Source organism: Megalobrama amblycephala, linkage group LG7 (genome assembly GCF_018812025.1).
Source record: "Megalobrama amblycephala isolate DHTTF-2021 linkage group LG7, ASM1881202v1, whole genome shotgun sequence".
NCBI classification, from domain to species: Eukaryota; Metazoa; Chordata; class Actinopteri; order Cypriniformes; family Xenocyprididae; genus Megalobrama; species Megalobrama amblycephala.
This window is the reverse complement of record NC_063050.1, coordinates 23,207,888-23,231,684: the sequence shown is the minus strand read 5'-3', so window position 1 is coordinate 23,231,684 and position 23,797 is coordinate 23,207,888. Positions and strand designations below refer to the sequence as shown.

General features: G+C 35.6%; 1 protein-coding gene across 1 annotated transcript; it reads right to left on the bottom strand.

Annotated features, from left to right (window-relative positions):
- Positions 1 to 708: 708 nt before the first annotated feature.
- LOC125272055 lies at positions 709 to 13,819 on the bottom strand. Its single transcript, XM_048196617.1, has 10 exons — positions 13,650 to 13,819; positions 8,343 to 8,615; positions 6,955 to 7,242; positions 6,041 to 6,325; positions 5,821 to 5,871; positions 2,716 to 2,988; positions 2,325 to 2,612; positions 1,273 to 1,557; positions 1,069 to 1,110; positions 709 to 903 (listed from the first exon to the last, which is right to left on the bottom strand). Exons 1-10 carry the CDS (start codon positions 13,729 to 13,731, stop codon positions 812 to 814), a joined length of 1,959 nt encoding a protein of 652 aa, XP_048052574.1. The 5' UTR covers positions 13,732 to 13,819; the 3' UTR covers positions 709 to 811.
- Positions 13,820 to 23,797: the final 9,978 nt, after the last annotated feature.

Here is a 23,797-nt window from a genome sequence, read left to right as displayed (position 1 = left end):
CATAGATGTTACTGAGCTAAAACTTTTCATCTTCGTAGATCTAACACGGCACCTTTAGGAGACAAACAGCAGCACAAGATTCAAATGTGAGAGTGAAAGTAAGAAAAAACACACAAAATCACATTATTTACCTGTTTGCCTGTGTCTGTTACACATTTTTTTTGTGTGTGTTATAACACAACCGGAGGAGTTTGCAGAGGTCTTTAGTGCAGTTTGAGACTGGAGACTGGATTGTTTGAATCTCCCTCTTCTTTAACCAATCCTGTTTTTGTAGGCGAAGTATGTTTTTCACAATAAAAAGTGCTCAATAACAGCCCTGTTCAAAAACAACACTGTTACACAACCAAATGTAATTACTGGAGTCAATTTGTGGATGATGTCAACTAGAAGAAAATTTGACTTTTGCCTAATCGTTATTTTATAACAAGTAAGATCAAATAAGTGACATATTCATGGAACTCTGCTAAACATGATATTGTTCAATTTTAAGAAGATATGGATATAAAATGTAGCCTTTGCAATGTGTGTCAAGAGACAGCTATTCATTTGTTACTGTGCATGTCTGCATTACTTGATTTTATTACTGAAAATATTGATGGAAATTCTATTTTACAGTTGAAACATGCGGTTGGGTGTCTATGGAAGTCAGAAAGACAAACTCACACGTTTGCATAATTAATTTTAATTGGCTGAAAATTTCATTATATTGATAACATTCAATTTGAGTCTGGAAAATCAGCTCTTTTCAAATTAAAAGATCTTTATTTTTTTTTTACTTAGTCTAAAATGTCGGTTTCTCAAGCAAAGTGCTTCAAAATATCCAGATTAAGTGAAATATGAGAGAGAGATAAAATATGAAAACAGTCGCCCTGATGTCTGGTGATTCTCCAGAACTGTCTTGTCCTGTTGAAGAAACAGTGAAATGTCAAATCTCCACTGCTGTACTTGAAATTTGCCTGATCAAGTCAAGTCACCTTTATTTATATAGCGCTTTTTACAATGCAGATCGTGTCAAAGCAGCTTTACAGTGATACATAACAAAGCTTAAAAAAAGTAGTGAAGACGTACCACCAGGTTCTTCAGGATTAGTTGCATTCTGTGATTCAGCAGCTGGAAAACCACGATAAAATGAAGTGTAGTGTCAATGCAGAACTATTCTCAAACATAGTATTTCATAAAGCTGAAACAACTTAATATTTAAATTCTAAATAATATCTGAAAAAGGTATTACAATGTATGTAATAATTGAATTAATGCTTTGAGTTTGCCTACCCAGTTTGATGATAATTGGTTCTTTGATGCTCTTGTGGGACACAAAACAATCATATTCATCTTTTTCCTTCCCCTTGATCTCCACACTCTTCCTCATCTGGAAGGATCCATCATGGTTTGGTCTGATTCCTGTGGATTCGATCTCATCTTCAGGCAGAGATGTGTGATTTTTCCTAATGGTCAAGATCACATCTTTAGGGTAGAAGCCAGTGGCCAGACAGGTGAGTTTCAGCTTGCTTTTGTCATTGGTATTCTTCTGTTCAAACACATGGACATCTGGAGAAGCTGAAAACACAGAATCAGTTCATCAATCAGTTTCATCTCTATATAATAAACAAATACAAAGACATTTAAGCCTCCTTCAGACTGTCAGTTCAAATATGATTTTTGTGCATATCCGATTGGATTCCGATCACATTTAGCACGTGTGAAGGGCAAAACAAACAAACAAACAAACAAACAAGCAAAAAAAAATAAATAAATCACTTTAACATGCCAGACATTGCTATAGGAAACATGCTGAAAGTCGTCGCAGAAACAAGGTTGTGTTGTTGCAGTTAGATGCAGGTACAGGCAGAAAATTACTATATAATGGTGACATGTTTTTGAGACTGGCCTCCTTCAGAAGACGCAGTAGTTCAGACCGTCAGCTACACATTGTGTCGTGTTTTAATTAAGAACACATCTGTACTGCAAACACCTTTATGTTGCTGCTGCTGTTTTTTTTTCTTTTTTTTTTTCTCAAATACCTTCTAACACAACATCACTGCAGATATTCCAGAAAATGAAAGATCACCACAGGACACACAAATCAGATCTGAACTGATACACATATTGGAAAGTGAATCATTTAAGATCACATTCAACATGATCACATGGGGGGGTGGGGGGTTTGTGCGTATAATATGCCACAAAACTCATTTTCCACGAGATTTTCCATTTTGCACACTCGTATTATTGATACGCATTTTCGTGTGATCGGGCTCTCACATTATATTTGGATGTACAGATAATCAGATTTGGACTGACAGTGTGAACACAGCCAAACTCACAGCCGTTTCTGAGCTTCTCGTCTCCATATTCTCTGAATTTTTTGAGCCAGTCCACACACTCTTTCTCCAGGTATCCTTTGGTGTATTGGTTTAGGATCGGGATATTGTCCCATTTTCTCATGGTTGGTAGAGCTTCATCAATAAAGGCGGCCCATTGAGACTCTTTATCATCAAAAGACAAGAAGTTTTCTCCATCATAGCCGTACTCATCAATGCCTTTGAGAAACTTCACTTCATCTCCCTCCTGCTCAACTTCACAACCGTGTCTCCACTGAAGAACATGAAGATCTGAAATGGAGATGAAGGAAAATGTTTGCAACAATGATAATAAAAATATAATATGAATAATTAAGCTGGGTATATTCATGTAACATGTATGAATGTTTCTCACCTGATTCATTGTGTCTCATGCGGCTCATCAGAATATGGATGTTCACATTAAACCACTGTTCTTTACTCTTTCTGGACTGAGTGCCTTTTTCCCAGTAATCCTCCTGCATTTTCTCTTTCATCCACTGTTGTTTGGGAATCTTTCTCTTTTCTTTACTATTGTAATAGTCGATCTGTGTGTCGTCCAGCAGACCCATAGCACTGAATTCATAGATGCCCGGCAGATCCACAGGTTTAGACAAGGCTGTGTAAATGTAATACAGCGAGTGTTTCTCTGCAATGAAGAGTGATAAAATACCCATAAAAAGGCAAGAAAAAACAAATTTTTATTATAAAACCATTACTTTTATTATTTTAGATTCAGCCACTTGCATAATTTTATTTGATTATTTTTATTACTTTTACCCAGGGGCTAAGTAGTTCTTGTGTAACTGGGTCAATTTTACTGACAATATCTGGTTCAATGTAACCCAATATTTAAATGCAAACTTTCACAGAGACAAACTCTGTGATTCCCTCCTCTGGTCATCGGAGGGCACCCTCTCCCGAATACTAACACTCATGCATACATTCACACTCACACTCGCAGTAATTTCCCCATCTGCCCCGTACCTTGGACTAATCACCACACCCAGCTGTACTGCATTACCTGGACTACTTAAGCCACACGCAACCTCACTGTAGGGTCTGCACAGTCTCAAGGATGAGCAGGTCCCACCATAAACTGTGTTTAAGCCTCAATTCACGGAACTTTGGTTTGTAAATCTTACATCGATTCCGGCCCGGCAGACACTAATGGATCACGAGACTCTTTTTATGACTGTTTCGATAAGTCCCCTAACCTCTCCTCCGCGACTTCAAAGGGGGTGCAACACCACGGATCGGGTTCTAGGGACCAGGTCCAAATTCCAAACGGTCATAAAAGGAAAATACACGCACACACCCACAGACACACACACACACACGGCTCCCCTACATAGAGACTGTATGCACAAACATTATACCTACAAATATGAATGTATCGGCCATTGTAGTGCTCGCTGCATGTATGTGTTACTAGTGTAGAATTGTAGAATTGACTGTAGTAGGTTAGTTTTCATGTGAAACTGTAGTAATAGAGTGTAAAGGGTATCTTCTTTATATGACGAGAGACACCTGTCGAGTTTGATTTCTCCGTAAAGCTGTGAATCCGAGCTATTCACTGATGTACGTTACATTTCTGTCAAATGCATCGTTCAATGTTTAATAACACTATGAAGAAAATGCATTGATTCAACATACCATAAATTTATTCGGGAGACAGGACAAAGGAATGTGGAAACCCGCCAAATTGCAACGCTAGCATTGGAGGACGTTATCAAGAAGGCGTTCTGGTCTGTTGTCTTTAAAACACCATGACACGCGTCTTTTGGTGGCACAAGTTTTCTGCACGAGTTCCTGCCGTCAAGACGGACTCTCTTCTTTATTTTCCGGGCATATTACAACAGTTAAACCTTCGTTTGAAACTTCGCCGAAACAACCTCCGGAAGAAGAAGCAACTATCAAACCGAGCGCTCCGAAACTCCAAGCACCCTGACTAACCCATGCAAGTATAACGTTTTTACGATTTTAAATACTGAGTTTCCTTGCTGGCTCTCAAAGGTGAACTGTTGCAATTTGACCTGCTTTGATCATCTCTTTCGTTTCTGCCTCTCCTTCTACTTTGTATGTATTTGTATTTACTTGTGTCCATTTAGCCGTATAACCTGTGTATTACCCGTTTCGTATATTAAACTCATTATATCCATGCTTTTTGTTCACTTGCTCATTTTAGCAACAACCGAGTCACTTTAACGTTCTGATTCTAATATCCTTGCTCTATATTTGGAGGCTATGATAGAAAGTTAGTCTCCCGGCCCGAGAATAACATTTCTGTCGTGATAATCTGTGGATAATTTTCCGTTTCGGTGGACGAACTGATAGTTTTCCACATAATTATTAAACCAGAACTAATCATATATGTGATTGATTATAATTGGTTGTAGTTAATTCACCATATATGTTTAATTCCCCGTTGGGTCGATATATGAACGTCATAAAGCTTTCTGAATTATGATATTCATATTTCATCCATAAATTGATTAATAACTGTACATCGCTACACTCACCCTCATTGCGAGGTCTTGTATTGCCATGGTGTACATTTCTGAGCATTTTCTATACTGATTGTCTGCCTGTTGCTGAACCTGTTGATCCCCGTATACGACTCTCTGCTGCCTGCCCCTTGGACTGTGTATTGTTTTCCTGGACTGTGATTGATATCCGCCTGCCCTGATTCTCTGCCTGCACCATGACTATGATTTTGTCTGACCCTTGCCATACCCGTTTGCCCCTGTTTGACACAGCCTGTTTGTACCACATCTCTTGTTAATAAAAGCTTGCTGATGGATCCTAACTCAAGTGACGATTCATTATACAAACAAACCATTTGTCAATTGATATTTTATGTTCTGATCCTGAAAGAAAGTAACGTCTTCATTATTATGACTTACTAAATTATTACTCTAAATTATTAATAAATCTATAATTATAAGTCAAAATTATGACATACTACATCAAAATTATGACTTAAAAAGAGGAAATTATGACTTAAAAATATAATTTTGACTTTTAAGTTATCATTATGACTTTTAACAGAAAAAGATAACAGTATATAGAAATATACAGAAACTACAGAGCCTGGCATACCTATTGGAGAAAAAAAAACAATCCGTGCTGACGGTTTTGCAGTCCATTCCCTCAGTATATAAACCGTGCTCACAAATTCTTAAACTGTTCCTTCGGTTTAACAAATCGTGCCCAAGGATTAATAAACCATACCCACGAATTTCCAATCCGTGCGCTCAGATTTGGCAAACCATACCCTCGGTTTTTAAATCAGTTCTCACAAATTCATAATCCGTGCGCACGCTTTCGTAAATACGTTCCCACAGTTTTGTAAAAACTGTCCTCACGGATTCATTTTAGAAGAAGAACAGCAAACTCTGCCAGGTGAAAAAACACTATAGTAAATACTAGTGTCTTACAGTGATAAATAACAAAGCTTTAAAAAGTAGTGAAGACATACCATCAGATTCTTGCGGTTCTTCAGGATTAGTTGCATTCGGTGATTCAGCAGCTGGAAAACCATGATAAAATGAAGTGTAGTGTCACTGCAGAACTATTCTCAAACATAGTATTTTATGAATAAAGCTGAAACAATAACTTAATATTTAAATTCTAAATAATATCTGAAAAGTGTATTATAATGTATGTAATAATTGAATTAATGCTTTCAGTTTTCCTACCCAGTGTGACGATTATTGGTTCTTTGATGCTCTTGTGGGACACAAAACAATCATATTCATCTTTTTCCTTCCCCTTGATCTCCACACTCTTCCTCATCTGGAAGGATCCATCATGGTTTGGTCTGATTCCTGTGGATTCAATCTCATCTTCAGGCAGAGATGTGTTATATTTCCTAATAGTCACCATCACGTCTTTGGGGTAGAAGCCAGTGGCCAGACAGGTGAGTTTCAGCTTGGTTTCATCATTGGTATTCTTCTGTTCAAACACATGGACATCTGGAGAAGCTGAAAACACAGAATTAGTTCATCAATCAGTTTCATCTCTATATAATAAACAAATACAAACACATTTAAGCCTCATTCAGACTGTCAGTTCAAATATAATTTTTGTGCATATCCGTTTGGATTCAGATCAGATTTAGCATGTGTGAAGGGCAAAACAATCAAACAAGCAAAAATCACTTTAACATGCCAGACGTTGCTATAGGAAACATGCTGAAAGTCGCTGAAGAAACAAGGTTGTGTTGTTGCAGTAAGGTGCAGGTACAGGCAGAAAATTACTATATAATGGTGACATGTTTTTGAGACTGGCCTCCTTCAGAAGACGCAGTAGTTCAGACCGTCAGCTACACATTGTGTCGTGTTTTAATTAAGAACACATCTGTACTGCAAAGCCCTTTATGTTGCTGCTGCTGTTTGTTTTTTTTTGTTTTTGTTTTTTTGTTTTTTTTTCTACGAATACCTACCAACACAACATCATTGCAGATATTCCAGAAAATGAAAGAGCAGCACAGGACACACAATCAGATCTGAACTGATACACATAGTGGAAAGTGAATCATTTAAGATCACATTATATTTGGATGCACGGATAATCAGATTTGGACTGACAGTGTGAACACAGCCAAACTCACAGCCGTTTCTGAGCTTCTCATCTCCAAATTCTCTGAATTTGTTGAGCCAGTCCACACACTCTTTCTCCAGGTATCCTTTGGTGAATTGGTTTAGGATCGGCACATTGTCCCATTTTCTCTTGGTTGGTATAGCTGCGTCAATAAAGGTGACCCATTGAGCCTCTTTAATATCAAAAGACAAGAAGTTTTCTCCATCATAGCCGTACTCAGAAATGCCTTTCAGAAACTTCACTTCATCTCCCTCCTGCTCAACTTCACAACCGTGTCTCCACTGAAGAACATGAAGATCTGAAATGGAGATGAAGCAAAACGTTTACAATAATAACAAAAAAATATATACAGTACAGTCCAAAAGTTTGGAACCACTAAGATTTTTAATGTTTTTAAAAGAAGTTTCGTCTGCTCACCAAGGCTACATTTATTTAATTAAAAATACAGTAAAAAACAGTAATATTGTGAAATATTATTACAATTTAAAATAACTGTTTTCTATTTGAATATATTTCACAAAGTAATTTATTCCTGTGATGCAAAGCTGAATTTTCAGCATCATTACTCCAGTCTTCAGTGTCACATGATCCTTCAGAAATCATTCTAATATGCTGATCTGCTGCTCAAGAAACATTTATGATTATTTTCAATGCTGAAAACAGTTGTGTACTTTTTTTTTCAGGATTCCTTGATGAATAGAAAGTTCAAAAGAACAGCATTTATCTGAAATACAAAGCTTCTGTAGCATTATACACTACCGTTCAAAAGTTTGGGGTCAGTAAGAATTTTTATTTTTATTTTTTTGAAAAGAAATTAAAGAAATGAATACTTTTATTCAGCAAGGATGCATTAAATCAATCAAAAGTGGCAGTAAAGACATTTATAATGTTACAAAAGATTAGATTTCAGATAAACACTGTTCTTTTGAACTTTCTATTCATCAAATAATCCTGAAAAAAAAATATTGTACACATTAAATGTTTCTTGAGCAGCAGATCAGCATATTAGAATGATTTCTGAAGGATCATGTGACACTGAAGACTGGAGTAATGATGCTGAAAATTCAGCTTTGCATCACAGGAATAAATTACTTTGTGAAATATATTCAAATAGAAAACAGTTATTTTAAATTGTAATAATATTTCACAATATTACTGTTTTTTACTGTAGTTTTAATTAAATAAATGTAGCCTTGATGAGCAGACGAAACTTCTTTTAAAAACATTAAAAATCTTAGTGGTTCCAAACTTTTGGACTGGACTGTATATATATGAATAATTAAGTTGGGTATATTCATGTTAAACAGTATGAATGTTCCTCACTTGATTCATCGTGTTTGTTGTGAGGTGGTGATAATAAAAATCATGTGCATGTTAAACTGTATGAATGTTTCTCACCTGAATTATCGTGTCTCATGCGGTCCATGATAATGTGGACGTTCACATTAAACCACTGTTCTTTACTCTTTCTGGACTGAGAGCCTTTTTCCCAGTAATCCTCCTTCAGTTTCTCTTTCATCCACTGTTGTTTGGGAATCTTTCTCTTTTCTTTACTATTGTAATAGTCGATCTGTGTGTCGTCCAGCAGACCCATAGCAGTGAATTCATAGATGCCCGGCAGATCCACAGGTTTAGACAAGGCTGTGTAAATGTAATACAGCGAGTGTTTCTCTGCAATGAAAAGCGATAAAATACCCATAAAAAGGCAAGAAAAAACTAATTATTATAAAGCCATTACTTTTATTATTTTAGATTCAGCCTCTTGGATAATTTTATTTCATTATTTTTTATTACTTTTACCCAGAGGCTAAGAAGTTTTTGTGTAACTGGGTCAATTTTACTGACAATACTCTGGTTCAATGTAACCCAATATTTAAAACCAAACGATCCATTTGTCAATGGATATTTTATGTTCTGATCCTGAAAGAAAGTAAAGTTTACATTATTATGACTTGATAAAAAATGATTACTCTCAATTATTAATAAAAGCCATAATTATAAAATAAAAAGTCAAAATTATGACACTACATCCTATGACATACTACATACTACACATTTTTTAAACAGAACAAGATATACAGAATATACAGAACAGTATACAGAAATATACAGAATCACCCATGATTAATGGGGAAAAAAAATCATGAAAGATATTAAACTCTAAAACACACTGGGCTAGGTAAATATAGGACAGAACAAATATTAAACATTTAGAAGTAGCCTAATTCAAGTCTAACTGACCAGTCTCTGTCTCATGCTACTAGTACTTATTTTTTAGACACTGATATCTATTCCATTAAGTACTAGTACTTCTTCATTAGCTACTAGTTCTTATTTTTAAGGTACTAGTATTCAGTGTTGGGGAAACTCACTTTTAAAAGTAATACATTGCAATAACGCATTACTCCCTACAAAGGTAACCAATTGTGTTACTTAGCTCCCTTTCAGCCGGTCACGTTTGACGTTCGTCAGTAGTGACCGACGAATTGGGATATCGCCAGAGAGCTCTATCAGCTTCAAATGAACTAAAACAAGCCAATGGAATTGGTGTGCATTATTTGCAATACTTCTGCAAGTGTTAGTGTGAAGGGACATTACAGCAAGGCCACAAGCTTCCAGTGTGAGCCTCTTGAGCTATTTATACAGCTCTCAACTGCTGTTTTCACAGCATTATTTGACCAGTTTGGTTTGTGATTTGGGCCGGTTCCTCTGTGCATGTGACTCAGGGAATGGTGTACCAGCACAAAAGAACAGAACTGAATTTCCCCTTCTAAAAGAGCTTCACAGATGAACTCTGCATCTTTTTTTTAAATGTCATTTCGTCTGTGAGTTACTGGATGTGGTCGTTCCCTGGTCCCCGCTGATGGTCACAATTGTTGTGTCACATGCCTGGGCGTTCAGCATGCTGAAGCAGATTTTGTGGATAGTTCATGTTCTCACTGCAGGAACATGACTATCTCAGTGTTGAGGTCTAGACTCTAGGGGGGTCTAGGGGGGTCCCCTCCCCTATAACCCGTTCAGCCGTTTTCTCTGGCTCTAGCCAGGGGAGCAGCATGTCGGCGTGTAGGCAGGGTGATTTGAAGATTATGGTCAGATCGGCGCTCTGTGGGTCCCTTTCCCCTCTACAACACTGCAGCCTGTGGTGTTACCAGAGGATCGCACTGATCCCTCTGTTAAGCAACCAGTCGTTTCCTTTGGTGCGCCGGCGGATGACCAGATGTTGATTGCGGCATCAGAAGGTGAACAAAAGTCCTCGGGAGATGAAGACTCGGCTGCGTTGCCTCCCTCTGGGAGTGTAGCATTGCCTGAGTTGATGGCTATGCTTTCCCGGGCTGCCGAGAAGGTCGGGCTCGTCTGGAATCCAAAACCATCTCTTCGTTACAGGTCTATCAGGCCAAAGCGCCCATGGACATGCCCCAGGGTGGTCTTGACCAACAGCTTCTGGGCGAGCTGTGCGCCGCCACTGACCTTGCCCTCCAGGCGACTAAGGTGATGGTGCTTTCTGTTGGTCAGGTGATGGCTACTCTTGTAGTCCAGCAGCATCACCTGTGGCTGACCTTGGCAGACATGAGGGAGACCGATAAATATCGGTTCCTGGACTCCCTCGTGTCTCAGGTCAGCCTATTTGGCGACGAGGCCGAGAGCTTCATGTAGCAGTTCTCGGCCATACAGTAGCAGACTGAGGCTATTAAACACGCTCCTGCTTCTTCTTCTTTCCTGTTTTACGGTGGTTGGCATCCAGCTTATTGGTGCATTACCGCCCCCTTCTGCTCTGGACAGTGACGCTGATGACGTGTTATCTGGTGCACCCGAGCTTCGTTTACAGTCTGTGGGAGAGACGCACGCTGTAAACAAAACAACCTTCGCAAACATGTCTAACAAACATGTTTTGCTCAGCCATATTTATTTGAACCCGAATACACGGACGAAGAACTAATAACACGTCATCAGCGTCACTGTCCAGAGCAGAAGGCGGTGGTAATGCACCAGTAAGCTGGACCACCGTAAAACAGGAAAGAAGAAGAAGCAGGAGCGTCACTGTGGAGTGAAAGCTGATAAACAACTGACCTGGAAGAGAATACAATGCTGAATAAAGTCGCATTTTTTGGACCAAAATCTATTTTAGATGCTTCAAAACCTTCTAACTAACCCACTGATGTCACATGGACTACTTTGATGATGTTTTTATTACCTTTCTGGACATGGACAGTCTACCGTACATACACTTTCAATGGAGGGACAGAAAGCTCTCGGACTAAATCTAAAATATCTTAAACTGTGTTCTGAAGATGAACGGAGGTCTTACGGGTTTGGAACGACATGAGGGTGAGTCATTAATGACATAATTTTCATTTTTGGGTGAACTAACCCTTTAAAGAGGAAAAAATGAATTTAAATGATTTTAGCAAATGGTTGCAATATAACAAAGAGTGAAAAATTTAAGGGGGCCTGAATACTTTCTGTACCCACTGTACATGTCTGATTTTTAATTTGCAACCTCTTTTGGGTTCAACAAACTAACAAAACAAAACATAAAACAATCACTGGGTTTGTCCATATTTAACCCAACTTGAGTTGTTTTTTACCCAACATTTTTAGAGTGAATTTTGAGCACAAATCACAGGAATAATCAATATGAAACTTCTCTAACACACTTTCAGCTGGTTATCTATGTAACATTTTGAATGTACCCTCTTTCACTTTATTGTTTAAACAATATATATATATATATATATATATATATATATATATTTAACAAATATTCAAAGCTTAGTTTATATTTCTAAATATACTGTTCCACAATGAGCTTATACTCCTAATATATTTATTATTACAATTCTGTTTAAGGATATCTCCCATCTTCTGTCCTATCTGGGTTTGGACTGAAATTCTAATTTTTCCAAGAATTCTGTATAGGTTAATAAATTGCCATTTGAATTTAAAAGTTGTCTATCTAATAAAATATAATTTTGGTACCAGATCTTGTAGAAGAGAGATCTATTTGGGATTCCACATAACATCAAAGTCATGGAATTATGATGTCAGAATCTGGAAGACTGCTGGTTAAAGATTTTTCAATGGGGGTTTTATAAAGTTTTATTTATTTATTTATGATTAAAATACAGCCTGTGGTAAAAAGAACTTGACAATACTTTGATGTTTTGTTTGGAGTGCGAGTGTGTGTGAAGTTTCTGTTGTAGAACAAAACGTCAAAGTATCATCAAGCTCTGTTTTCCACAGTCTTTATTTCATAACTTGAATGTTTGACTTCCGATGTCACTTCCAGTTATTTTACCAGTACAAAAACAGCCCTTTATACTGCTTTATACTGCAAACTTTTAATCATCATATTATTATTTTAATCTCACTATGTGGGAATGTGATATTTTTCTATCTCTATTTTATTTGTCTTGTATTTTACTGAAGGGCTAGGATCCCTTTTCAGACAATGCAATTTGCAAGACCTGTTTCCCGTTTTGCTGTCAAAGGCAAAGAATGGGAACTAAGAACCAAGAACTCTCTGCTTACCTAAAACCCCACAAACTAGACTCAGAAGTTTATTTTTCTTTTCTGCTTCCACTCGGCTCATCTCTACTGATCAACAATAAATAACATTGATATTCTCCAGCTCAGGCTTTTGGTTCAACATAATCATAACACCACTTTAGTGCAAACCGTTTAACTTTTTTTGGCACTTTGTTATTTTTCTAGTTATTTACAAGAGACAATATGGTTTATAGCCCAATAGTTTGTCAAAAGCGTAAAGGGATGCTTTACTTGATCTTAAAGGAGATCCTACTGACAAAAGTGGTGCCATTGTACTTCAACAAACTGCAGATTGTGTAAAGAAAATTTGTGAATGTTTACATGCTGACCTTACTAACAAATTTTAAACTTAGCTACATCCACTCTAAGTTGTTGTAACATTTTGAAAAGGGAGAAAAAAATGCAAGCAATTTTCTTTATAACTCCTGTTATATATACACTACCTAAAGTTCATAAAGGTCTGATATGATTTTGAAGAATCAACACTTAGAATAATTATTCTTTTATTGAATAATTTGTACCTACTTTGCCATTGTATGTAAGTGATTCCATGGACTTTATCGAATCACTATATGCTGTTGTCAAGTTTTTTTCTCTCCTTGTTTGATGTTCAGAATTTATATACTAACATTCCCATACGGATGGTTTATGGGCAAAGGAACAAAAACAAAGATCGGCTGATGCAAAACCAGTTATGTCTATTGGATCTAATGAGTATTGTCCTATTTGTTTCCAGAATTATTTCTTCTTAAAAGTGAAAAGAACAGCTATTGAGATTGATTGATTGATTAAGATTTAACCTAATGAAGGTGATCACCTGTTGTCTATAAAGAGTTGTATCCTATTTCACAAAGTTTGTGCCCAATGAAGACCTGATGGTTGAAACATACAAACTACGATAAAGTTCTGGAGCAGTTATATCAGTGTGAACATCAGGGTTTTTTTTTTTTTTTAATCAAAATTTCAGTCAAGTTATTTGGACTGCAAAAAAATCATACATTTAGAAACATAAAACACTCATATTTTGGCATAAATTTGTAATTGTAATTGCATTTCTAAAAAATATATGCTTGTTACTTTCACTTTGATTCTATGAAAAGTGCAGATAATAATAATAATAATAATAATAATAATAATAATAATAATAATAATAATCACCTGCTTGAATTGAAGGCAAAGTCCCATAAAGAAGAAAAACACAAAGCAGAGTGAAGATCTTCATCGTGACACTCGTGCACATGACTGAAAGCCTTATGTATACTATTTCATGGTTATAGGAAATCTAGCCTCTTTGAAATGTGTTTAAGCAAAAAGCACATCTCCTGAAATCTGGTCTGATGCGCACTGCAGTGACCTTTAAAAAAACTAAACAAAACCAAAAAAAAAAAAAAAAAAACACTGAGGTTTGTAAAAGCTATGTGAAAGTTGCTCTTAAATGACTGTCACAGGACAGACTTCAAAAACACTTCAAACTGCAGTTGTTTACTGCGATAAAGAAACTTTGTACTGAACATTTAATCCCTGGACATAGTTGTTATAAGCTATAAATCAGGTCTGCCATTTTCACATTTATTTAGTAAATTAAAAAACAAACAACAAAAAACATTTAATCCCTCTCTCTGACTGTTAAACCACTATAGGCAACATGTGACCCACTGACAAAACAGAATAAGGAAATGAGATAGAAATGTCCCCAAAAAATGGATAGTTTCTTCTCATTTCTTATTTGTGAATCCTCTTTTCCTCTCCTCATTTCCTTTCCTTGCATTTTAGCTCCACTCCCTTAGGATGTGAAGATACACCTGTGTCCTCCTCTGTGTCCTGCTCATAACTCCTCAGAAAGCTTCCTTGCTCCTCCTCATTCCACGCCTCCTTGCAGTGCAGGTAGAGAGGTGTCCTTAACATATATTTGTGCATCTCGCTCTATTAATTTGTGCATACAATTATTTTTTGTGAATTTCTTTACATTTATTTGTGGATCATAATCTATTTATTTGGTATTATGGAACAAAAATACCCCTATAAGTTTTAATCAACGCTAGTTCTTTAGAAATAGTCATACTCTGCTCGCCTCTAATTCCTTATGTACATCACTTGAACCTTCAATAAAATAATCATTCATAAAATTTAAAAAGGTTGAAGTGAATTACAAGGGTGTTTGCAGTGGGCTGTTTACATTAATCTTGCGTCATAAAAGCATTCTGAGGTGCAAATACTTTCTCAGACTCGGGGTTCGATCGATGTGCCCGAGTGCAAGATGAGAGAAATATAAACAAAGCCTTACAAATAAGATGGCGCCATGAGCACAGGTGTTGAGACTTAGCACACATCAACAGAGCTGAATTTAGGTAATAAAACAGACTTTTTTGATTTTTGAGTCTGTGCCTTATTTGGATGTTAAGTGCTACTTGTGTGCTACGGTTTGTTCACTTTTGAGAAACAGGTCAACTGATAAGAAAAGGAAAAATTCTGTGAAGAAGAAGAAATGGCTGCTGACATGGAGGCATCAGCCAGCTCTGCTTATGCCTGCAACCCCTGCAAACAAGCCTGCAATATATATATTATATATATAAAATTTGATATAACTGAACATAATATTTGAATGTTAGGCCAAGGTTACCTTGACCTTGTATCTACTTATTTTGTTGTTGTTGTTGTTGTTGTTGTTTTTTAGTCATACATCAGTAGTCAGTAGTGGTCACCGTTTAAGTCTGTCAGTGTTCCTGAAAAATAACAGTTTTGTACATAAAGTGACCTGATTGAGTTATTACTTTCTATATTGCAAGAAATTTTTCTACCCAAATTGGGGGGATTGTTGCTCCAGTAAGACCCCTTTTTACTCAATTTATTGGACTAGGTCTAAGGTTCCTCTTCAGGGCACACATAATTGGAGATGGATTTACACCTACAACTCAAGATTGACCATGTGGCACATAGTTTAGGTCATCAGCATCATTTCTCCAAATCAGGACTAAGAACTGCCTCATCTTCCTCATCCTGTTCTGTATGCAGCATTTCAGCCATTTTAGTATGGACCAGCCATACTGACACTCTGGATAAAGAAAATCAGGAACATTTATACACATCAAACTGTTATATATACTTATTATATAATGTCACTGTCGGACAGAAACCTTGTATGTCCAAAACTGTTACTTTTCAGGAACACTGACAGACATAAAGGGTGACCAAGAGCATTGATTTATGACTAAAAAATACAAATTGTGTTTGTTTATAAATTAAGAAAAGAAAAATAAACAATGATTTGTGGAAATCCAAAATAAGATATTTAATGAATACCTGGAATAAACAAATGATAAAATACATTTCTTTCAAAGATTCAGCAAAAAACACTCAGCCTTGATTGAAATAACAAAGGGAATGAATACGGGTCATTTTAGATCCATGTTATGCATTAGAAGAGGTTTACATAGCTTGTGCATCAAAGAGTAAAAATTAAGCTCAGAATTGATTAAAGAATATATATAAAAATGCATCGATTTACTGTCCCAGCTCTTGAACAACACTTGAAGAATGTTTAAAGTTCAGCGTTCTGCTTTAGATTTCAATACTTCCTGAAAAAGATGAACATATAAAGACTTAAATTAATAAATCTCACAAATATTAATATATGCAAAATCAATGTGTAAGAAATGACATCAATCATGTACCTGATGTGTGAATATGTGCTTGATCTTGTTCAGCACTTCTGGATCTGATGTCATAAACGAGAAGAATGACAGTAGCCACGCCCACCAGAGCAGAGAGGACCAATTGGATCACAGCTTCAGTTGAACCACAGCAGTGGACAGAGTCTGAGGAATAAAACTCAGTCAATAAAGGCTAATATCAGTGCTGACATCAACTAATATCAGCTCTGTTGTACCTGCACATGTGTGACAGAGGTGAGTGATGTCCAGATGTTGAGTCTGGTTGCTGATGGGATTGTTCAGCACACAGCTGTAGGTGTTTTTATCCTGATATTCCACCTCCAGAGGTAGAGAGAGACTGATGCTGAGATCAGACACACTGATGCTGGACAATAAACTGTTTCCTTTGTACCAGGAGAGAGTCACATGACTCACATTCACAGCTGAACACACCAATGAACAATTTGATGATGATGAAGAACATTGAGAAGAGTTACTGCCGATGACAGGAACAGGCAAATGACGAGCTGGAAAACACGAGCGAATAAACAGAAATGAGAACAAATCTAATCAACAATCTTATTTTTGGTTCAAGCTGTGCATCGAGTCAGTGTTTATATGATCTATCATCTCAAATTATAAAACGGTTCAACAATTATTCAATATGTAAATAGTTAGTAAAAATAAGAATACTTTAAGAACAGTGCAGTTTTTCTCTACTCACCATAGACAGAAACACTGAATGTTTTTAATGGTGCATCAGATTCACTTGTTATTAATTCATAATCTCCAGCATGTTTCATTGTGATGTTTGTGATGGTCAGAGATCCAGTTTGATCGTCCAGCTTCAGTCTGTCTCTGAATATCCCATCAAGAACATCATTGTTTACAGTGATGCTGTTGAGCTCTTTATTGATTCCAGCTATTACAGTGTATGTCTCTCCAAACCACCACTCAATCCAATGATATATTGCAGAATAAGGAGAGTTTAGAGTGACTGAATCTCCCTCCATCACTGACTTGTCTTCATGTCCAAACCCACCTGAAGATCAGAGTTTTTCACTGATTAAAGCTTTAAATCACTTGATGTTGGTTTGATGAAGCTTCACTAAAACACTTTTAATCATTTAAATGTAAAGTGAATAATATTCTGCAGCAGTACAAAGACAAAATATGATTAAAATAAAAAGAAATAGATTTATATATGAAACATTAGCTAAATAAAAAGACACTTTTACTTTAATGTCACTAAAACTAATTCTGCTGGGGGTTTTGAGCTTAATATTTATTAATAATATATAAAATAAAATAAAATAATATTTATTTAGTCAATAACTAATAACTGAGTTGAGACATGAATTCAGTCTTGATCTGAGAGTAAAATCAGAGTTTAATTATATCTATACACTATGAAAAAAAAATCATTCACTTAACTTTTTGAGTTATTTTTTTTACATTGACTCAGTTAAGTTGCATATACTTAGAATTTGAAGTACTTTCAACTTGACAAATGTAGTTATTTGAACTTTTTGGGGCAGTTTCCCAGACAGAGATTAAGCTTATCCTAAAATAAAATAACCTTTTAAACCAGATTAACAGAAATCTGCTTTGTCTGTCATGATTTAAAATAGTCCTAGACTTAGTCTAGTCCAGAGTTTAATAAGCTGATTATTAAAGGAAGAGGAAGACTAGAGCTACTCAAGGACTAAATTGAGGCTTAAATTAAATTTATTAGGAGGCAGGTTTAACTTCAGATTAACGTTGTGTTTCAAAGAAGACACGTATTACTTGGATATATATCGTTATACACCTCATATTCATCAATATATATATATCAATGTATATGAATTTTTCATGCTGTTCACTTTATTTAAACTATTCATTTTGATTTGTGGCTCAAATGTGATTCATGTTAAATTGACTTGAAATAATTACTATTTGAACTCACTTGATGTTTTCATTTTTAAATAACGTTTCAATCAAGTAACCCAGTCAAACAGGACCTTCCCTTCCCATCATGCATTGCACCCGGCAGAATTGCGAGAGTAAATGTTGAAATTAAGTGTTTTTTTTATGCATTTTAGGCAAAAACTTAAATAAGTGAGTGGAAATTAGTACCTCAAAAAGTTAAATTGAGTGAACAAAAAAACATATTTTACAGGGAACGTTTGTACTGAAAACTTAAAAAGTAAGTTCACTTTACTTTTTATGAGGTTATTACAACTAAACTTTAGTGGGCAGTTTCCTGGACAGGGTTTAAATTAAACCAGGAGCAGGCCTTAAACTAGAAGAGTTAATCATGGCTTAAAAATGACTTTCTGAAACAGATTAAGTACAGATTACTCAAACATGGACTTTGGAGCCCTGAATTAAAATAAACCAGATTAATTTAAAACCAACTGTGCAAATCTGAGAAACAAATCGAAGAAAAACCATGTCAGCAGAAAAAGACTGCAATTAAAAAAAACAAAAAAACAAAACAAAAAAACCTTAACTAAACAAGAGACATTTCTTTTAAAGCAAGCAAAATACACCAGTTGTGAAAAAAAGCAATTCTTGGAAATCTGTTTGTAATGAATTCTGTAATTATCCTATGATTATTAATGCTTCTTGTTTCGTCCTTTGATGTACATAACAAAAAAAAAAAAAAACTAAATGTAACTATTTACACATGTGATGTTTAGTGTTGGCAGTCTAGAAATGAAACTGGTTTAATCCAAAGCACTCTTATAGTGGTTGTTTTTATTAAAATAATCACCAATCTTGATAGCAGGTCCTCAACTTAAACACCTTCACCACAACGTTAATGGTCCGTGTACGTTTTGATAGTTTGTTTTCCAATTTGAAATGAAATATGCAGAAACGAGAAAACGGTCGTTTCCCATTTTTCGTTTGTTAAAAAAAACGGAAAACGAGATTTTGGCTCGATTTAAATTTTTTCGGGTCACAAATAGAAAACGGAAACACGACTTCAAAACTCGTTTTCCACATGTGGGCGGTCATTACATGCCCCTTTCAGCTGATTGGTCAATCAAATCTGAGCCAGTGACGTCACCATCAGTTCGTTCAACAAAATAACAGTCCTCTGCTGCTATATCAGTATATGTCATATATCGGCTTTCTTCTGTGCAACCTAATGCGTAATTCACAGAAATATGTATGCACAGATAAAAGAAAACCTACAGAAATTTAGTCTGTTTATAAGTTGTCATTGTGTTTTTAAAAAGTAAAATGTAAATGCCTCATCTGTAGCCAAAGGCACTGGCATTCGCTGTGTCGTGTTAGTGGATTCATTATGTCGGACTCACCGCAGGTAACTCATAATCTGCAGTTGTTACTCCTGACAAAAACATTGCATGCGGCGCCTGTGGAAAGTTACTGAAGCACGCACATCTCTCACAAGGAACGTCATGGCAGTGATTGACAAGCCAGAGGGCCAATCGTTTACGCGATGATCGCATAAACGATTGGCTGATGTTTTTAAGGCCCTACCTCGTGCACAGATGATGTATATTAATATTATTACTTTCAGTGCACCTAATAAATAGTCTTTTATCCATTAGTAAAGACAGTTTCAAGTAATATTGCAAAAATGTATAAAACAAAACATCCTCTGTAGCACCTTTAAATATTAATTTACGTGGCATCTGCTCTCACAACTAGTAACAACTGAATGGTTATGATCTCAACTAATCAACAGATATATTTAATGTTCTCGAATGATTCCTATTTCTTTTAAAATTCATCATTAATTCATGTTGTGCACTTGTGCCAACCAACCCCCAAATCAGTGTGTCAACCAACCCCATCCACACCTCTTTACTGACATGATGTTAGCCACATAGCATAGCTCATCAGAAACTTGTAAATTTCCTGTCAAAATATAGATGATTGCTATCTCTATAAACTGAAATCCTTACATTTTATACATCTCTATCTATCACAGTTCTACAATATATTTAGTGGGGAGAACTTTTTTTGTTTTGAGACTCTAAAATAGAAAAGTTGTCCTCACCTCAATAGTTAGTGACAGTTGAATGATTTCAGTAAATGGGTGTGGTCTGGTCAAGAGGGCAGTCATTTTAATGTTAGATTTTTGTGGCAGCGCCCTCTAGTGTACTGGGATTTAACTGCGTGCCAACAACCCTTGACCCAACCAGCCCCGCTCTCCCCTACTCCTCCTAGCCTATGTATTTGGCACACTTTATTTAGCTGACCAACTCTGAAAATCTCTGCTGGAGCTGCGCGACACACTGGACAGCGCAGAGATTAATAGTGAAGATCAAGCTGATGTCAGCAGTTCTTTCTCAGTTCCACGCAACAGAATTGTTCATCAGTATGGATTCTTAACTCGGACATTTCATCTAGGTCTATATCTCATCAAACAACCAGATTAATGAATGGCTCGACACAAACCCTACAGGCCATAGCTTTCTTCTGCCTATATTTGTGTGTGGTGGAATTAGTTTATCATATTAAAATCCAGAATAGTATAAAAAAGACTGTTGTTTGTAACAGTAGGGCTACCAGTCAAAAGTTTGAAGACATTACTATTTTTATTGTTTTTGAAAGAAGTCTCTTATGGTCATAAATTCTCCATTTATTTGTTCAAAAATGCAGAAAAATTATAAATATTATTATAATTTAAAATAATGTTTTTTCTATTTTAATATACTTTAAAATATAATTTATTCCTGTGATCAAAGCTGAATTGTCAACATCATTACTCCAGAAAATTATCGCATGATTTACTTACCCTCAAGCCAGGTGAATCTTCTTTTAGATGAACTCTTTCAGATAAACACAATTGGAGATATATTTTAAAATATCCTCTTCCAAGCTTTATAATGGTAGTGAATAGAGGGCAAGATTTTGAAGCCAACACAACAGACAGTTATATGCATAAGGACATACGGCAAAAGCGTAACTTACATTACATATATAATGTAGCATAAGCGTTTAGAACCGTGAGAAGCTTCTAAACACTTACACTACGTCTTACTTCATACATAGCTTTTGCCATATGTCATCATGCGTATGGCCCTGTCGGAAGCTAGGTATTAAAATTTATAAAGTTTAAAATATGTTTTTTTTTTTTCTTTGTTTTGTTTTTACAACAACCTTCACTTAAGAAGGCCTTTATTAACCCCCTGGTGTTGTATGAATTACTTTTATGGTGGATGGATACAATATTTTGGGGTGGCTTCAAAATCTCGCTTGGAAGAGCCAGGATATTTTTAAATATATCTCTGATTGTGTTCAAAAAGAAGAAAGTCATATACACTATGATGGCTTGAGGGTGAGTAAATCATGGAATAATTTTAATTTTTAGGTGAACTAAGACCAAAAATAAGCAGATTTTTGACTCTCTCAGTTTGTGTAAATGTAGGGTTCAGAGAATTTATTTCGTTCCACATTAATTTCACACATGTCTGGTACAAATATATGGCTTTGTTTCATTAATACAGTGTATAGGCCTACATTTTTCTTTATTTACCCCAAAAGAAGGAAAGGGAAATGTGACAACATTTTAATAAAAAATATACATGACAAACTAAAATATTTTGTCAATAAAAGACAATAAATATTTTTTTAATATAAAATAATAGCATTTTTTTTTTAGAAATTCAAATAAATGAAATAAGTTTGACAGTGAACACTCTTTAAAACACAGCTATACAGCTCTGGTCAAAACAATACACCCAAACAGATGAAGAAATATATCCAGAAATTCAGAAAAAACACTCACAAAAACAAAAACACTCCTCTCCCTCCACTCACAGCTCTCAGAGAACACAAGATAAATAGACAAGCCAGTACAAATGCTGAACATTTCTTGAAATAATATTTTCTGGATGTTCAGGTTCTTCCTCTCAGTCATAATTCATTTTTTTTCCCCATGGTCTCTCAACAGAGTTTCATTAAAGTTGATAATGCCAGTTGTATCTTTACTGTATAGAATATAATAGTTTAAATAGTGGGACACATTGTAACGCAGAGTTACAACAAACCCCCTTTTCGTAACTGGATTTTAAACCTGGTTAGTGTCTTCTGATAGCTAGTGAAGCATTAAAGAACTACCCAAACTGCTAAACAACAGATTGGAGGTTAAAATAATATCAGATTTGTCTAATTTTAAATAAACACAAAAAAAAATCTAGATGAAAAATTAGCTTAAGTAAGAAATTTACTTTTGCTATTGTTTAAATGTTCAGTGATAGGCTATCTTCCAAATATTTCTGAATTTTGGCTCATTTTTTTCTCTATGTCGATATGGCAACTAGTAAATATGCTAAGTTTCTTCATGCTAGCGTGTGTGGAATTATTTAAACCATGTGTGTTTAACCCCGCGTTTGTTTGTGCCCCTTTTTGTACTTTGGTGAAAATTAAGTCCGCTTTGCCTATTTAGTATAAATCGCTTTATAGCACTCACTGCACGGATTTAAATAAATAAAACAGATTTCTACAGAAAACTGCAGTCACTCTTAATTGCAGTCATTTAATTCTCTGGGTTCATCTTTGTTCCAGGAGCTAAGAAAATATTTGTCAGCCTTCAAGCCCGTTAGACTCTTTCAATTTCATAATGACATGAAATTATCTCTGCATTCTATTCTATTCACTGCATTATGTCAAAATGCAGCATTAACATGTATCACACTCTGTTAATTATAACACACTTATTAGGTTAGATATTGATGTCAACAAGCATGTTAATTCTGCAGTTAGAAGACATAATTATCACAAATGAGGGTTTTTTTTTTCTTGTAATAAAATACTCACTGTATGGCTGATCTTCAGACACCTGAACTGTATTCAGTGAAGTTTCACTTTTTGAAGCATCATCACAGATATATAAAGTCTTCAGATATCGACTCCACCCACCAGAGGAGGAAACAGCGCAGTGGAAATTTACTCAAAGAGATGGTTGAAAACAAGAACCGTCTTTTTGTCATGTTACTTGGATATTTACCTTTATGTTTAAAAAGTTTGAAAAAACTGTCATTTATTTTATTTTTAATTTTTTGGGGGGACAATTATGTATCAATATTGTTCACACCAATAATGATAAAGATATAGTTCAAACAATCATTCTAAATATAAAAGAATAGCACTGTCCACATCACAGCTATAATGATAATGATACAGAGATATGATATCGTTGGGATCACTTTCAGAACTGGGTCATTCTACAAAAACGTCCACTTTTGGTATGGCAAGATGTCTTAAAATGTATTTCTTTTTCTAACATTTAAACTTAGACCACGTTATTAGATTACCCTTCAACTTTATGAATACACATAAATGACAGCTTAAAAGTTATAATGAGGCAATCCTTTAAATCTTAATTATTGAGTGTAGCAGATCTGCTCATCTGCTCAATTCAATGGATGTAAAATTGCCATGTCACATATGACACATTTTATTTAATGTGACAGACAAAAAACAGTAACACCAGTGACACAATGAATCAACAGTGACATAGGCCTATACATAAGACCAAAGTGTCATGAAACAGAAAAACAAGATCCAATCGATCCGCGGCGACGTGACTGCGGCGTACGTGAGAAATTTACATAAAAAATGACGTGTGATTGGTACATCTGAAATATGTACGTCGCATTTCAAGAAGCCTGATACATGCGTTTCTGCCGCCTT

Excerpts from the sequence above, each read along its gene's own strand:
- LOC125272055 (XM_048196617.1), bottom strand. The coding sequence starts at position 13,731 with ATGTGCACGAGTGTCACGATGAAGATCTTCACTCTGCTTTGTGTTTTT. Across the intron at positions 6,326-6,954 it reads TGAGAAGCTCAGAAACGGCT|CTTCTCCAGATGTCCATGTG; the intron begins GTGAGTTTGGCT and ends CTGTGTTTTCAG. Across the intron at positions 904-1,068 it reads TAATCCTGAAGAACCTGGTG|GACAAGACAGTTCTGGAGAA; the intron begins GTACGTCTTCAC and ends TTTCTTCAACAG.